The 17,061-nt window shown below is 42.5% G+C and overlaps 1 protein-coding gene across 3 annotated transcripts in view; it reads right to left on the bottom strand.

The window, feature by feature from the left end:
• Positions 1–17,061, bottom strand: part of ASPG (asparaginase) — a 109,509-nt gene that overhangs the window by 48,763 nt on the left and 43,685 nt on the right. For all 3 annotated transcript variants that reach the window (XM_025197212.1, XM_025197214.1, XM_025197213.1), the window contains 3 exons: positions 10,574–10,703; positions 4,595–4,706; positions 622–747 (listed from right to left, as the gene is read on the bottom strand). In XM_025197212.1, coding sequence (XP_025052997.1) covers positions 622–747; positions 4,595–4,706; positions 10,574–10,659 — 324 coding nt within the window. In that variant the 5' untranslated portion in view covers positions 10,660–10,703. The remainder of the gene's footprint in view (positions 1–621; positions 748–4,594; positions 4,707–10,573; positions 10,704–17,061) is intronic.

The following is a 17,061-nucleotide window of genomic DNA, read 5'->3' as shown; positions in this document are numbered from 1 at the left end:
CAAGCTGGCATCCAGGGCAGTTGCCCCTGTCCCCGTTATACCACTGATTTCACCCTTGGCATTGGGCACAGTCACGTCATTTCCTAACCACTGTTAGATGCTCTATGGAGTATAATCTTTCAGTACTAACGAAGCACAAACACCCTACAGGCATAACCATAAAGTAAAAGAAAAAAAATGGAAAACGTATTGAAGAAATTAAGGCTTTTGTCTCCATAACAGAGATGGGGAATAATCCACATTCAAATATGAGAACAATGCACCCACAACAGCATAAGACAGGATAACAATTTATAAAAGGAATATGAGGCTTCATGCTTTAGGGCTTACACAAACCGCTATCAGCCTGGGGTTAGGAAGATGTTTCTCATATAAATGGGATATTACACAATAGCCAGCTACAGGGTTTCTTGCACCTTCCTCTGAAGCATCTGGTTTCAGCTATAACATATGACTGGGGGTAAAACTGGGTAGAACCTCAGCTGGTAAGAACCGTCAGCTGTCATCGACTTCAAAGAAGCTACGGCAATTCACACCAACTAAGGATCTGCCCCTACATGTCTTATCAGGATGCCGTGCACTTTACACATGCGCGCTGGAAAAATTAAGAACAATCATTACCTGAGATCCTGTCAGAACAACAGTTTTACCCAGGTTCTCACACATGAAGGATAACGCTGATGCTGTATAGGCCATTGTGTCTGTTCCATGAAGGATCACAAAACCGTCATAGTGCTCATAGTATTTCTGAAGATGGAAAGACATTTTTCACATTAAATACAATTAGAATGATCCAAACCAGGTGTGTAGTGCTTTACTTCTACCAATGCGGATGAACATAGCTCTTCCTTTAAAAAATATAATGCACACATACACACTTGCCTGTTAAAGATGTCCATGTTTTCATTTTAACATAATTAAGGGTTAATATGGCAATAAGCATAAGATCTAGTAGTTCTAATTATGGAAGAGTCAAAGACAGATTCTTCTTTGTATACATATTAATGCAGCATTTTTTAAACCAGAAGACTGCTAATTAAGAAAAGCTTAGCAATGGCTTTAAACAAAAATGTTAACATATGCAAATTAGTAGTATAGTCTGATTTCTTGTTGAGGCTTTTACGTTAGGGATTACACCATTTACAGGAACAGATTAGGCAAACCAGTGCTATCATAACATACAGAAAAGAGCCTGTTTAATCCTATTGGGAAACAGGCACATTGCCAGTGTAAGAGAGCCCTCTTCTGTTCAGAAGTTAACAAGAGCTGCTGAATCTTGTTTAGCTCTGCACTGGCCATGTTACTGTAAGTCTAAAGTCTCTGGCAAAGTACTTGAAAAAAACCACAATATCATCACCATCGCTCTAGGTCCATAGTTAAGAAAGAACCGAAAGAACTCTCACTAAAAGGGCTATTTGCCATTGCTAATATGGACTGAAAGCATTTGTGCTATGTCTTAGTTGGTCAGATAAAAGGAATCATCTCTGACCTAAGAGTTCTGCACGTCTTTAAAGAGTTAAGGGATTCAACCAGAATGATTTCTGCAAATTATTGTAAAGCCCCTCTCATAACATTTTGATCTGCAGAGGCATGACGTGAAGGCAAATGCACTCCGCACTAGAACCTGCTAGGATTAATGTATCTGCTAACTTTTGGGAAGAAAGGGAGAGCAAATCTCTCCATTATTTTAAGACCTGTGTCTACATAAAATACTTTTTTGTTAATTTTGCCCTCCCCTCTTTTTTTTTTTTTTGGTTTTATTTTTGGTTTCTGCTAGGTTCTGTGCCAGCAGCAGCACAAACCTCAGTGCGAGCATCCTTGTTTGTTTTCATGAAATGAAATCAGATTTTTTAAAATTGTGTTTGTAATGCCAGAAAAAGCAATCATTACTTTAGTTTCTCCTTACATTAACACTCCCCATAACAGACACGCTATCTGTTCCCTCATCTCCAAGTACTCATCAAGGCACCATTGCGCATTACTCTGACTTCAGACGAGCTGTTTGTGGTTCTGCACAAGCAAAACTTGGAAGGAAACAGAAGTTTTTTGGAAAACGTCTGAAGTATCTTGGGGTACAAAACACCATGTTGTGATGCCAAACTTAGGCTGATGTTTGTACCAAAGGATGCCTCTGACAAGTCCTCAGCGTGCCATCGCTGTGCCCTGTAAACTGTACATCTAACATTTAACTATGCAGAGAAGATAACATTATACATCTCCACCACGTGGTCCTGTGCAGTCAGTAAGGAAGTTGAAAAGAGATCTGTATATAACTAGGGAAGGGATAGAAGTGACCACCAAGAGATGGAGATCAGTTTTTCACAAAGATTTCTGTTAACAGCAGAGATTAAAGTTAATATGAAATTTAAGAGGTCCCTATACAAAGACAAAACTGTGGTGTCAAGTTCCCTTGTGTGCTGGGACCGCTGTTGAAAGAGATCAATTTCTGAAATGCAGAAGCGAAACCCAGAGTGCAAAAGAAAAGTAACAGAGTCGGTTGTTCCAGTAAAGAAATTTCTTCAGCCACCTGCTACGCAGCACTGCTTCTGAACCTCCAGGACAAGAAGGATGACCTGTTTCTGCCTGACCTGCAAAGCCAGTTCTCTTGCTGGGAGTTGTAACCACACACATTTTTTGTGGGCTGGCCCAGAGTGGGACTTCTAACGGTCACCTATTCATTATATGAGCCAATGCCTTAATGTTACTTAAGTCACAAATAAATTTGATTCCAACGACAGTGGGGCAGGTGTGGGGGGATGTAACGTTTCTATTCTTATCTTGACTAAATCTGTTGTAACAAGGTTTTTTTTCCTGAAAAGTTTCCCCAATATTGCTGTAGCTCCCTTGGTGGTAGTGATATTGCAGCCCAACTGCCAGCCACAATTGTCAAGACCAGCTTCGAGTCAGGCTGCACTGGCAAAACTGCCTTCAGCAGAACTTGCAGCATTAACACTGTTGGTGGGATTGCACTGGTGCTACCACAATGGTGAAGAAGGGGAGTTTATACACAACTTGCATTGTGACTAGAACGCTGGATTTTCACAAGTTTAGTCTGTCCATCTTTCATCGTGTGATTTCCTACATCTTACACCACTTTCATGCTTCCACTGACTCGTGTGCTGCAGAATTTCTGCCTCCTTAAAAGACAATGCTAGATTTAGATTTGGGGATTGAAGTAGAGAATGGATAACCACACAGACTCACTCAGTTAATAAATCTGGCTTTTTGGGTTTCTTGTTTTTGTTTTCTACCTATGTGGAATATGTTTCTATGGTTTTCTACCTATTTGGTCCTATACAGTACTGGAAACACAGCTGCAGTAGTATTTTTCACATATTCCAGAAATGAAGCTAATCAGGCTAGTTTCTGTGCCCAAGCTAAATGTTCCCTGCCCATTTCACTAATCTGCAGAATTATTACAGATTAATGTCAGACCTCAAAAGAGCATCTTTCATTTAAATCCATTAGAACTTATGATTTTGATCTGCACAGCACCCTTTTAAATGTTAGCAAACCTAATCTAAGAATGTTCTTAAATTTTAAGCTTTAAGACACGTCCAGTTACCAAAGCAAGTACATTATTGTTCTTCAATTAATGGCATAAAATGCATAAATTAACACATATAAAACTCTTCTTCAGTCATGACTGCACATACACAAACATTAAAATAAACTGTGATATTTTCATGAAGCAAAATCCTCCTGTGACTTATTTGCACAGTCCATATTTAGGCCATGTGTAGATGAAACGAGGGGCGTGTGCACAACATTTTTAAAAGGGCTAAATACTTTTGCACCGCTTTAATGGTATTGGCATTTGCACGCCTCAGTGGCATATTGCGCATTCATTCCAGCCGCTGTAGGAAATTTGGCAGCTTAACGCACCTTAAATGACTTGGGGTGCAGCAAACTCCTCCAAGGAGTTTTAGTTTGCTGCTCCTACAGCCGCGGAGGGAAGCACCAGGCTCCGTGACACTCAGGGGCTCTGCAGGAAGTCCTGCAGCAGCCCAGAAAGGCAGACTCCACCCAAGAAAAGCAGCGAGCCTGATTCCCCCCCAAGCCTGCCTGTCTGCATGAGCTGTGCAGAGGCCCAGTGCTTCCCTCTGCGGTTGCGGTGCCCCCTGGGACCACCTGAGCTGGGTGCCTGCAGGCAGGTGCCACCTGTGGCAGAACCCACCACTGCCATGGAGGGAAGCACCAGCCCCACCCTGCCCTGCAGCCCAGGGATCGCTCCGCCTGCTGGCAGCTCGCCCTCCCTCCCCACTGCCGGAGAGGCAGGTAAGTGCATGGTGTGTGCACGACACAGAGGTTTCAATGATGCTAAATTAAAGCGGTGGGTTTAAACACCCACCGCTTCAGTTTAGGGCCCCCGTTTCATCTACACATGCTCTTAGTATGAACCTTTCTGTTCGTGTTTTATAAGAAACAGAACATCTAGAGAACAATATAAGAAAATGCATAGCACTAAAGATACACAATAGTATAAAGAATGTATTTAAAAATACTTAAATAATATTTAAAATTCTTTTAAACAATGAAACAAAAACAGCAATCTATTATTGAAAGAATAAAAACTAGTCACACGTTGCAGTACCTGTAGATACCTTGCAATTTTAGCCCAATCGTCTGGAGTCATGTTGGAAGAATCAAGCAGTGGTGAAAGTTCCTTAATTGTGTAGACAATTCGTTTATTTTGTTTAGAGAGACTGTCAAGAATAAAAACATGAAAAAAAGTTAACCAAACTACTATGCACTCTCTTCTAGCCTTTCATTGAATAGATTACCAATTATTAGCCTCTTCACTCCATCCCGTAAGAGTCTAATGAACATTGGCATATTAGGATATTCTAATTTCTCTCTCCTTATGCTCTGGTTTTTGCATGTTCTTTCAAAGCATCTGATGAAGTGAGGTTCAGCTCATGAAAGCTTGTGCTTTTACATTTTATTTTATATATAAAATAAGGATCTGCAAAAGAGATTAATAATTTTATATATTAATGGGTGATATAAATAAATAAAAATCACACACACGCTTTGGTTAGTCTGCAAATCTACCCTGCCTTCTACCCGGGATATCAGGGGATGCTAATAGAACCAATTTCAAGGTGTACTTTAAATAGGAGCTCCTGAATTAAAAGTGACCCAAATGTATTTAAAAGGGGCAGGGGGGGAAGCACTTTACAACAAAGAATCTTCTTTACAGTAAAAAGCAAAAAGGACAAAAAGATAAGAACCCACTTCACTGGACTTATCTTGCCAGGATCTAGTATTCTAGCCTGAAGACTGGCTTATTAAACTTTAATTCTAAAACTGATTAATATTTTTAAAATCCTCCTAAGGTTGCTGGAAGAAAACCACAAGGCTTCCCAGTGCCTAGGGTGTACCCAGGGCTTTGGAGTAGCATTGAGGACCTTCCTAACCCTAGCTAGAGGCTTAATGCGCTTACTCAAGTACAGCACTACATCTGCCTCATCTCTTCAGCCCCTTATATATAAAAAAGACTCTCTCAGATGGTCTGCATGAGGTCCACAAGATAGAAGAGGGGAATGCCCCCCAACATGCTTTCTTCACAGTCCCGCCCAAATCAAGTTTTCAGGAAGGAAGCTTCTCTCCTGCAGATCCAAATTATTCAAAAAATGAGATACTACTCCAGCAGAAATCATAGAAATTAACAGAGAATAGGATGCGATACCCACATAAGACCTCTTCCTGACCTGGCCCTATCTAGGATTAGCTGGGTGGGAAGGCATAAGGATGCAAGAGGAAGTGAACAAGATTATGAAACCAAAAGGAAAGAGGGAGGAAAAAAAATTATGATGGTAAATTTAAAGCTGAGAGCATGGTACTAAAAGCTCCTGAAAGAAACTTCAAATTCAATTATAAGGTTAAACTAGCAAGAACCCCAAACATTTGAAAACATGGACATTCATTTTACTAAGATTCATAAAGTTTCAAGTAGCTTCATAAACGGTAGATGGCCAACATGCAAGAAGCCTGTAGAAACAGAGGCCAGAATAGCTTTTGATATCTTCTCTTCCAAGCAGATACATCCAAGCTTTCTGCAGCTAGAGATATGAATGGCCATTTGGCTGTGGGTTTGACAGAATTACTGGGTGAGGTTTTCGGCTTCTGCCATAAAGCAGATCAGATTACCACTTCTTTTTGGTTTTAATCTATGAACTAATGAATCTGAGAATTTCTTAATAAGCAACTCACTATGAATTTCTGTTTCAGTAAGTTTTTATGGTCTAACAATTGTTACAAATTTAGAAGAGTTAATTATCAGCTGCCATATTTGGCATTCACAAAGCTTTTAACAATCTTTGTCTGATAGCACACAAAGATTACAATAAAAATCAGGGACCGTGTTGTGTAAGGTGCGGTACAAAACACCATGGTAAGAGATAGTCCCTGTTCCAAGCATCTTACAGGTTAGAAAGGCAAACAACGCACAGATGGGAAGAAGGGTAAACAATAACGTGTACTATTCTTGAATATATATTTTAACAATAGAAATATGCCCAAGGAAGAGCCAATTATCTCCAGCTGGCATTGATCCATCATTAATCAGCTAATTTCATATAGTCATCACAGCAGAAGTTGGTCTGCATATTTTAATTGCTTATAGCATGAATGTTCAAACAATCTGCTTAATGTTTTTATTCATACATAACTGCCATACCGTAGCTAAGAAATTCATTTTATATAAGATTTTGCCTTTTTAAATACCATATTTACACACATGCACAAAGGACAAACCAGCACTGTTTAAAAAGGAAACATTTCAGTGCCATTGACGGATGACAAGGTGGTCAGTCATCTCTCTTTCTAGTGGTGGAAACGCCTCCATAAAAACAAATCATTAGGTCACAAAATGGTCCGTTTCAATACACTATGGTTATCACATTGATATACAAAGTCCACAAAATGTTCCCATTTTCTCCTCCCCAAATCTTGCGAAGTTTCTCAACCTTCTACTTTAAATCTTTCTTAAATCATGACAACATAAGAAGGATAACAGCAAATAAAATATTGCTTTGCTTAGTTTTATGAAGCAGCAATCAAATGTGTCAAAAGAACAAAACAGAATTTTTAATTTGCAATCCACTCAGGCCCTTCATCAGATTTCTTTAAAACCACTTGCACTATTTAGTTGATTTTTTTTTTTATTAATTCATATATTTCACATAAAATGCTCTTTCAACCTCAAAAAGCCTATTAATGTGGTTTCACCACTTCAACTCCCTTAAAAGTATCTCTAAATAATTTTTTATTCAATTATAAAGTATTTCAAAAATCACCTACAAGTAAGAGATCCCTTTTTCTTAAAACAGCTTAAATAAAATATCTCTGTGGGGGAAAACCCTGTAAAAAGATCATGTTGACCATAGACTCATTCCACTATTGCCTGCTCTGGATATTTTCAAATGTTTAAGGACTTATGACAAAGATATGACTAAATCTAAAGTCTTGCTTTACTTCCAAGCCTAGATCTCCTATTTTTTCCTCTGAAGATGATTTTCAGTGAACAAGTTCAAATCTCCACTGTTGCAGCAAAACAGCCACAGTTCTATTTACTCTGGACATACTGTGTAAAATACACTCCACTTTCTTTGTGTAATGTAAAATGTTTACAGGGTTGCAGTCATTCATCACAGCTGGGGAACATATCAAATTAGCATATTGCCCTCTAAATAAAACCTATAAGCTTATTAATCATTGCCCAACAGTTAAGAAGCAATGCAGATTAATTATAAAGCCTCTCTCTCATTACCATAATATTGCATAAATTTAGGGGTGAAAAAAACAATTGGCTTTTTTAGGGTTTTTAAGCAGCAGCAGCAGGGACTGTAGAATTAAAGCATGAAGCCAATGTATGGTCGCATTAATTAGCTGCTGCTTCTTCAGACATACGGTGGAGATAATTCACATTATGCTGTATACTGTATCCACAGTTAACACTGATTATATACTAGTATAGTAGCAAATGAGCACCCCAGATGGGCTAAACATACATATGGGAGTAAGACTAAGCTTTCTAACCTACAACGACTAGGGTGGTTGATTTAAATTATCAAAATTACTTTTGAGAATTACTGACAAGGTAACTGCATTTGGCACCTAGCAGCAATTGTATTATGTGCCACGCAGATCAGTAAGTACACATTATAAGTCAGATCCTATTTCACCTACGGCAGAGGTGTCAAACTCATCCAGCCTCCCGGGCCAGATGAGTGGCATAGGACAGGTGTGTAGGCTGGACTGGGCCCGTGGACCCACTCCCCCCTCCTCCCAGTATACCTGGTCCAGTGACTGTTCTAGCTGGTCTGGGACCCATGCTGCATGCAGTGCGGACCCCAAAGAAACTGGAACGGGCACCATGTGCAACACAGTTTGAGTAGAGTAGCAGCTGTGCTGCATGTGGTGGCTGCCCCACCCAGACTGTGCCATGTGCGGTGCTCACACCAGCCGCACTGGGGCTGTGACTGCTCCACCCAGACTGGGACCCACGTTGTGTGCATCGCATGCAGCACAGGTCCCAGATCAGCTGGAGGGACACAGCGTGTAGCGCATGTCCCAGGGCAGGTGCCATGTGAGGTATAGTCTGACTGGGGGAGCCACAGCATGTGGCGCAGCTGCTTTTCTGGCTGGATCATACTTCACAGTGTCCATTCCAGCCACTCTGGGATCCCTGTCGCCTGCAGCATGGGTCCCAGACTGGCTGGAACAGCTGCTAGATCCAGTATGTTCGGGAAGGGGGGAGATAAGGGGGAGGGGGTCCATGGCCCCATGCCACAAGTGCATACCATTCCCCATGTGGGCCCGGTCAGACTCTGGAGCAGCACCAAGGTCTGGATGGTGGGGCTCAGTGGGCCACATCCAGCCCATGGGCTGTATATTTAGCACCCAGATCTAAGGCGGCAAATGAAATCCTCCTCTACTCTATGCAACTCCCTGAAAAAAAACTTAACACTAGGGGTGGCTGGGTCATCCCTCTCACCACTTTGTGTGGACTTAATCTCAGGGATAATAAAAGGCATGTCACAGATACAGAAGTGTCAATGGCTTTTCAGAGACTCAAGCAAGGTGGAACTGGGGCACATCTGGAAGCCTCTTACATGAAACAGAGATTTGGCATTCTGGTTTCAAAATAATATATTTTGTTAACTCCCAATTTACAAAAAGCCACTGTAGTGATTTATCTTGTGGTATTAAAACACATCAGATAACATTTGTTGAGCTATTATTTACACTGGTGAAATAGCCAAGATAGGACCTGAATAAATCTTATTTTAGTTCATTTTTTCAAATATTAAAAAACTTAATTTTCTTGCAGTGTCCCTCCAGGCAAGAACCTGCTGAAGAATTGCTTGGCCATTTAGAGACATTTATACACAAAGGATTCTTACTTCTTCATGGGGTGGAGGAAACAAAAGTAAATGTGAATATCTCACATCTAATCTCAGATGCTTGTTAGTGAAGTCTCTTTTAACCTAGCGTATGTCTGAACAGCTAAGCAAAGGGCTCAGTCGCACTTCAGGAAAATAAGCTCTCATACCTGTCAGAATCCGTTAATTAGATGCCTATAGCCCAGAGGAGAATTGGTATAGGCCAGAGGAGAATTGGTATAGCCCAGAGGAGAAATGACATAGCACAGAGGAAAATTCCATGGGTTCGATACGTATGGCATAGTTTTGCTGTCAATCATTCTGGTGGCAGTAACTAGGTCATGGAGGAAAATTCCGCTATGCCTGAACCCAGTAACCAAATGCTACAGTAGTGGAAAATTACAGTTTAGAAAAAAGTTCCTGCCACTCATGTGCAAATTCACATTATTATTGGCCAGTTTTAAATTATTCCTACGTGGCAACCAGCGATTGGCTTCCTAGCCATATAAGAGGTTGAAGCAGTTTCCGCCCAAGTTGGAGAACTCCACACACACCTCGTGGAGAACTCTGAGTACACTGTGGAGCCTAGCAAACTCCATGCGTGTTTCAGAGTGAACTTAGTGGCCTGATCAACCACTAAGGACTCCCTGTCACCGACCCAAGGGGGTCTAGCACACCCCCACCTGAGACGTAAGACGACTGCCGGCCCGAACACCCCGAACACATTTGCAGACCGACCAAACCAACTTTGTAATTTCTGCCCAACCCAAGTTTTGTAACTGTAACCGAAGCAAGCATCTGACCTGCACTGTACGAGCAGTGTAAGTAAACAACCTTTTTGTCCAATCAAAACGCATCAGTACCTGATTCCACTCCAAGCGTCACAAGTACCCGCCCGCCGACTAGGGCTCCTAAGGCCCCGAACCCCGCGCCGCGGCTCTCGGCAGCGACAATACCCACTCCTGGCCATGCTCCATTTATATCAAACCTGGAGAGGAGACAGTGAGGATAGTCTGAAGATGCCCTTTGTTTCTAAGCCCTAGGGCTTATTTACTCTCTGAAAAGCTTGGTTGACCCCGAGTTCATTTCACAGGAACACCAGAAGACTTTTCCATGCTAAGGCTTCAGAGTACTCTACAAATGTCTCTAACTAAGCAAGACATTTTTTCGTCTCAGGTACTTACGGAAGGACCAGGGTGTCATCTGGAAACTTATGGACTTCATAAAGTCTTGTTTCTTGAGCATATGCAGCATCATGCATCATCGGCATTTTTTTCAGGGCCTTTACTAACTTGTTAGCCTCAGGAGCAAGTCCTAAAAAACAAACACATAAATAATAGGGAGAAGGCAAAAGGAAGAACCATTGACAAAATGTCAATTTTCCAGTTTTTTCTCTAGTTGATTGCTCTTTGGCTTCTCCATTTTTGCACTGCACTTCCATTTACATCGCAGCACTGATTTAAATCTACACCTACTCCATAAAACACACTCATTTTCTGCGCTGATTTAGTTTAAAAGCAATTGCTATCAGTTTCTTCCTTAACATGATCAGAAAGCAGGAAATGAAATGGCACACTTATCTGTTTAGAATTCATATGCTTTTAGATCAATTTTAAATTCTAAGAATTGAGTTAAAGATGGTAAACAAATTATACATGAACAAACTTCTCCACAACGATTGTTTTCCTGACATGTACTGGGAACTGGAACACAAGAGAGTCCTGTATGCAATAAAGACCAAACACAATATTGCCCACTTGCTACATAGCAAAGTTTTGAAGCTTTGTTCACATTCTATTGTCTTTAATGCACAAGTACAACTCAACAGCAGAGGCTCCTGGACAGCCCTTGCAACTGTAACATAAACTGTCTGCTTTAGAGACATGAGCTGAAATTAAACTGTGAGCTTAAATATGAATGGCCAAGTTTAGGCAAGACTGTCTGAATGTCCAGAATTTGGAACGCAAAAGTCTGCCCAAGTGGCTGCACAAGTAGCTTCTGGGATGCCTGAAATGCAAAAGGAAAGCATACAGGCAATGGAAAGATGGGCAGCCAGGAAACCACAAGAACTAGCAGGGACAAAAAAAACCCCGGAAAATAAAGGGGGAAAAAATAGCTGCACCTGGCGAGGGAAGTTAAAAGACAAAAAGAAAAAGTATTTACGTGTTGGCCAGAAAATAAAGACCAAAGCTACGGGTCCATCATTAAATAGCCGGGGCAAACTCTTAACAGAACATGCAAAGCCAGAGCTACTCCACGGTTTATTTGCCTCAATCTTAACCCAAAAAAATGAGGCTGCAACCAGACAGCTAACAAGGATTATTTGGATAAAGAAAGAGACAAGCTGAAGGATGAAATAACAAAAGAAATAAAGAATTTTGATGGGTCTGAATGAATTCAAGTCAGCAGAGCCCAATGAACTTCATCCTAGGGCACTGAGGAACTGACAGAGGAGACCTTGGAGCCCTTGGCAATAATATTTATGAAGTTCTGGGAAACAAGATCAGTACCAGAGGACAGGAAAAGGGCCAACAAAGGGCCTCTTTTTAAAAAAAAGCAAAAAGAAGGCCCTGGGGAACGACGGACTGGTTAGCCTCGCTTTGATACCTGGGAGGCTACTGGAATATATCACAAGAAAGTCCATTAGCAAGCATCTGGAGAAGGAAGTGCTGATCACAAGCACCCAGCACAGATTTATTAAGAACAAATAGCATGGAAAAAAACTTGATCTCTTCCTTTGATAAATAACTACTTATGTGCAGATGACCAGAATGCAATGGATAGATTGTTTGTGGACTTCATCACAGGATTATCTGAATAAGGAAGGGGACAAGCTTCTCAAACAAATTAAAGAACTGCAGGCTACACAAAACTACTATTGGGTAGACCGGGGTGGGCAAAATACGGCCCACAGGCCAGATCTGGCCCGCAGAGGGACTTTGACCAGCCTGGGGCAGCTCCATCAGTCCTGCCTGGCCCAGGCACCGTCTGGCCCGGCCCACGGTGTCCTACTGCCCCTGGGGCTGGGGTGGCTCCATGGCTGGACTCCGTTTCTAGGCAGCCCAGGTGGTGGCAGCTCCTCCGGTTGCTGCTGACCCCAGCCCTAGAGGAATGAAAGGCTTCTTAAGCAAATTTGTAGGTGATGTGAAACTGGGAAGGACTGCAAACACACTAGAGAACAGGGAGTGCAATTCAGACAGCTCCTGACAGACTGAAAAGCTGGGCTGGAGTTAACAGGGTGAAGTTCAGTGTGGACAAATGCAAGATGCTACACTTCGGCAAGAACAATCAAAAACACAAAAACAAAATGGGTGACACCTGGCTGGATGGCAGCATGGCAGAAGTATCTAGGAGTTTTGGTAGATCACAGACTCAATATAAGCCTGCAGCATGAGGAAGCTACACAAAAAGCAAACACAGTTTTGGGCTGCATCAACAGAAGCATCAGGTGCAGACATGAGAGATGATAGTGCTTTTTACTCAGTACTAGTTAGGCCTCATCTAAAGTACTGTGTGCAGTTCTGAGCTAGACGTTTTAAAAAGGACATGAAGTCAGAGGGTCCAGAGGTGGGCGACAATAATTATAAAGGGTTTGGAAGGCAAGCTACCTAAAGAGAGGGTGAAAGGAAATAGGCCTGTTTAGCTGGTGGAAAAGGTGCTTAAGAGGGGACGTGACAACAGTCTTCAAATGCCTGAAGGGCTGCCATAAACAAGAGGAAAAACATTTTTTATCTCTTGCAGCAGAGAGTAGGATGTAGACCAGTGGTTGAAGCTGCAGCAGAGCAAGTTCAGACGCAGTATCAGGAAAAACTTCTTCACTGTTACAAGAGCAAGGCAGTGGAATAGACTGCCTGGGGAAGTTATGGAGGTCTTCAAGAAGTTGGACAGCCATTGGTCAGGCATGATCTAGGAGTAGCTCTGTCTACACTATACTATGGGTGCTTCCCATGCTTCTGGGCGTTGCTGGTTGGTGTAAGGGGCTGGGAAGGAATTGCTGCCCCCCCCCTCCCCACCCCCACACACACACACCTCACCCCACACTGTTGTTGCTACATGTTGCTGGTGGGGGGAGGTTGCCTTCCTCAGGACCAGTGAGTGTTGGCTGCAGCCAAGACTGGGGTGTGCCAATGTTTCTGCTGAGGCTAAAACCCAGAGGTTCCTGTCTATAGGGTCTTGCTCCTCCACTTGGGGTCAAGAAAAGAATTTTACCCCATGGTCGGATGGGTACAGTATGGGGATTTTTTTTTCTAAACTTTCCCTAGCCAGGGGCATGGCCCTCATGCATCTCTTGAGATTATTTTAACAATCTTTGCAGCAGCGGGACACTAGCCACCATAGTCCCCCTGCTTTGCCTACAGCATGTCAAGGTGTCATGCCTTGTGACTGTGAGGCAGAACTGACTGTGTAGTTTTAGAAAAATAAGTTAGAAAAAGATTTGTATAGGCTGGTTTGGATAGGGATGATCTTGCCTCTGGCCAAGGGCTAGAGTAGCTGACCTCAGGAGGTCCCCTCCGGTCCTATTTTCTTATGATTCCATTATTCCATGCTTCACTATTTATAAATAAGTTTCATTCAAGTTACAATGCAAATGTAAGTCTCTTTAGTGCAATTATTCAATCAACAAACTTCATATGAATAAATCTATTTCAGCTGCCCAGAACTCTTGCTCAGATTGCAAGTCAAGCTCTCAAACACAGTTTTTGGACTACTGCCAGTTTGCTTTAATTTAGGGCTAACTGATTTCCTTGGGCCAAGCATTCTGTAGAAGAAAGAGGAGGGATTAGAGGCCAAATTATAATTCTGAATTCACAGAATCATAGAAAGTTAGGGTTGGAAGGGACCTCAGGAGGTCATCTAATCCAACCCCCTGCTCAAAGTAGGGCTGACCCCAACTAGATCATCCCAGCTAAAGCTTTGTCTTAGCTGGGCTTTGGAAACCTCCAAACTTCCACCACCTCTCTGGGTAACCTGTTCCAGTGTTTTACTACACTCCTAGTGAGAAAATTCTTCCTACTATCTAACCTAAACGCCCCTTGCTGCAACTTGAGACTGTTGCTCCTTGTTCCGACATCTGCCACCACCAAGAACAGTCCAGCTCCATCCTCTTTAATTTTTTAAAATTTTTTTTTACAAATTAAACATTTGTAATTAAATATGAAATGCAGAAATTGAAACCGTCTCCCTTATTATTTTTTTCTAATGTACCAAGAGTTGTGTGCATGCTAGGGAAGTGTCAAGCTGCCCCCCATGGCTTGGAGTCTGTACTAACTAATAGAAGGTCTTTAGGAACTTGCTAATCTCTTTCCTGGCTTGCATTAAATAAAGTAGCAGGCCTCTCTTATAAGAAAATTGCCAATTTTCTCACAAGACTGCCCCAGCATTTAACTAGGCTTGTCTGGATTACTGCCAGAGTGCTTTGTTTTACAAAATATACTTAACATGCTTTCAAGCTTCAGGCATTTCATCCGGTCAATTAAAACCCATGCTTCTCCTATTCAGGAGCTACTGCTCCTAACTTTGTCCCAAATGGCCACTTCTGCTGTGCTGCTGAACAAGACTCATTGTAGCTCTGAAGCACAAGGCACAACTTCAAATGTCTTGGGTGTCCATTTGCTGATTTTTATTTGCTTGGTATCAAGCTGGACCTGAACATAACCAAGCTATTCTCACACTAGTTCATCCCAGATATCTGCACTGTGACGTGGATAACCAAAACACATTCTTAAGTCCTTTGCCCATTTAAGCTCTCATTTTTCTTGCTTTTAAATGGGCTTTCAACAGGTTGACATTTGTGTTATCTTCCAAACTGCACAATTAATAGGTGACCCACTCACCCCCAGTCCTCCCAACTTATTGAAACAAATTCCTACCTTCTCTCTCTCTCTCTCTCTCTCTCTCATGGCATAAGACATCAACTTCCAAATCTATGAGCCACACTCTGGTATTATCACTCAACGTACAGCTTCCATCTGCCCCATCTGGGCATTTGTAAAGATTGCAGCTTTCGATTAAGTGCTGTGCTGTTTGTTGGACACCACATTCAAACAGGGGACTGTCCAAGATGTTCATTTTGTGAAGTGTTGTTTTGAAGCATCCAAAATCGCAATTGGACTTTTGATTTCTACCCTATAGGTCTTGAAGCTCTAAACTCAGATCCTTCTGTACAACCATTTAAGCACAATGCTTTGATTAGAAAATGGAAGTATGTTTTCATGAGCCAGGCTTTTTGTAAATAGATGTGTTTGAATCAACCCCAACACAATAGGATTCAGTTCAACAAGGACAAATGCAGAGTGCTGCACCTAGGGCGTAAAAATATCCAGCACAATTACTAGCTGGGAAGTGACCCTCTCAGCAGCACAGCAGCGGAAAGGGACCTCCAAGTCCTAGTGGACTCCAAGATGAACATGAGTCGTCAGTGTGACAAAATCACCAGCAAAGCTAACCGCACTTTATCATCCATCAGCAGATGCATGACAAATAGATCCAAGGAGGTGATACTTCCCCTCTATGTGGCATTGGTCAGACCGCAGTTGGAGTACTGCATCCAGTTCTGGGCGCCGTACTTCAAGAAGGATGTTGATAGACTTGAGAGGGTCCAGAGGAGGACCACTCATATGATTAAGGGTTTGCTGGCCAAGCCCTACGATGAGAGATTGAGGGACCTGGATCACTTCAGCCTCTGCAAGAGAGGGCTGAGAGGTGATCTTGTGGCCACCTACAAATTCATTAAGGGGGCGCAGCAAGGGATCAGAGATGCTCTGTTCACCAGGGCGCCTCTTGGAGTAACAAGGAACAATGGTCACAAACTGACGGACAGCAGATTTAGGCTAGACATCAGGAAAAACTTCTTCATGGTAAGGGTGGCCAAAATTTGGAATGGGCTTCCAAGGGAGGTGGTGCTCTCCCCTACCTTGGGGGTCTTTAAGAGAAGGCTGAATAGGCATCTCCCCCCCCCCCCCCCCAACACCTCCCACCATTTGCCCTGAAATAATTCTCATCTCAAGTTCCTCTTACAGAGGTATATGGGGAAGGCGCAGGTTATGGCAACTCTATGCACATCTGTGTTGAGAAAATTCTCAAGCAGGGTGATGTGGACGTGGCTTCAGTTCTAACCTATCAGATGGCACAAAGAGGAGGAATAGGACAGAAAAGCTGTTCCAACCTGTTGCAACACCTTGACCTTTTTGAACTGTGTCTGGTTCTCAGGCAGAAATAATAGGTCACCACTGGTTTACAGTATAGAACATCAAACCATTAAAGGGAGTTAGATTTAGCCCTTGCTGTGCCGTATTATCCTCCTTTTAGATGATGGGTATGGGACAATGGTTGGGACAAGTGGCCAAACACTATGTGATGGTCAACAAGGGCAAGCTTTCCTAGAAGAGAAAACTGCTGCAGAGAGGAAGCAACTCGAAGTTATGAAGAATCTAGAGGAGACCCAGTGTCTGAAATAACTCTGGGAGTTCCCCATCTCAGAGGGCTGAGGCCCGAATACAAAAGGAAGAGATGGTCATTGAGAAAATAATGGAAGAAGCTCTCCATCCTAGCCAAGGGGAAGGGCCTGGCTCAGGCTACCTGCAGCAAGATACAGGGACAATACCTTCAAGCAGGGCAAAATGGACTGGCAAGGCCCCAGGGGGTATCCAGGAGATGCTGGCTCCAAATGAAA

Source organism: Alligator sinensis, unplaced genomic scaffold (assembly GCF_000455745.1).
Source record: "Alligator sinensis unplaced genomic scaffold, ASM45574v1 scaffold85_1, whole genome shotgun sequence".
NCBI classification, from domain to species: Eukaryota; Metazoa; Chordata; order Crocodylia; family Alligatoridae; genus Alligator; species Alligator sinensis.
Note: the sequence above shows the minus strand (reverse complement) of the source record. Positions and strands in the feature narration are given on the sequence as shown.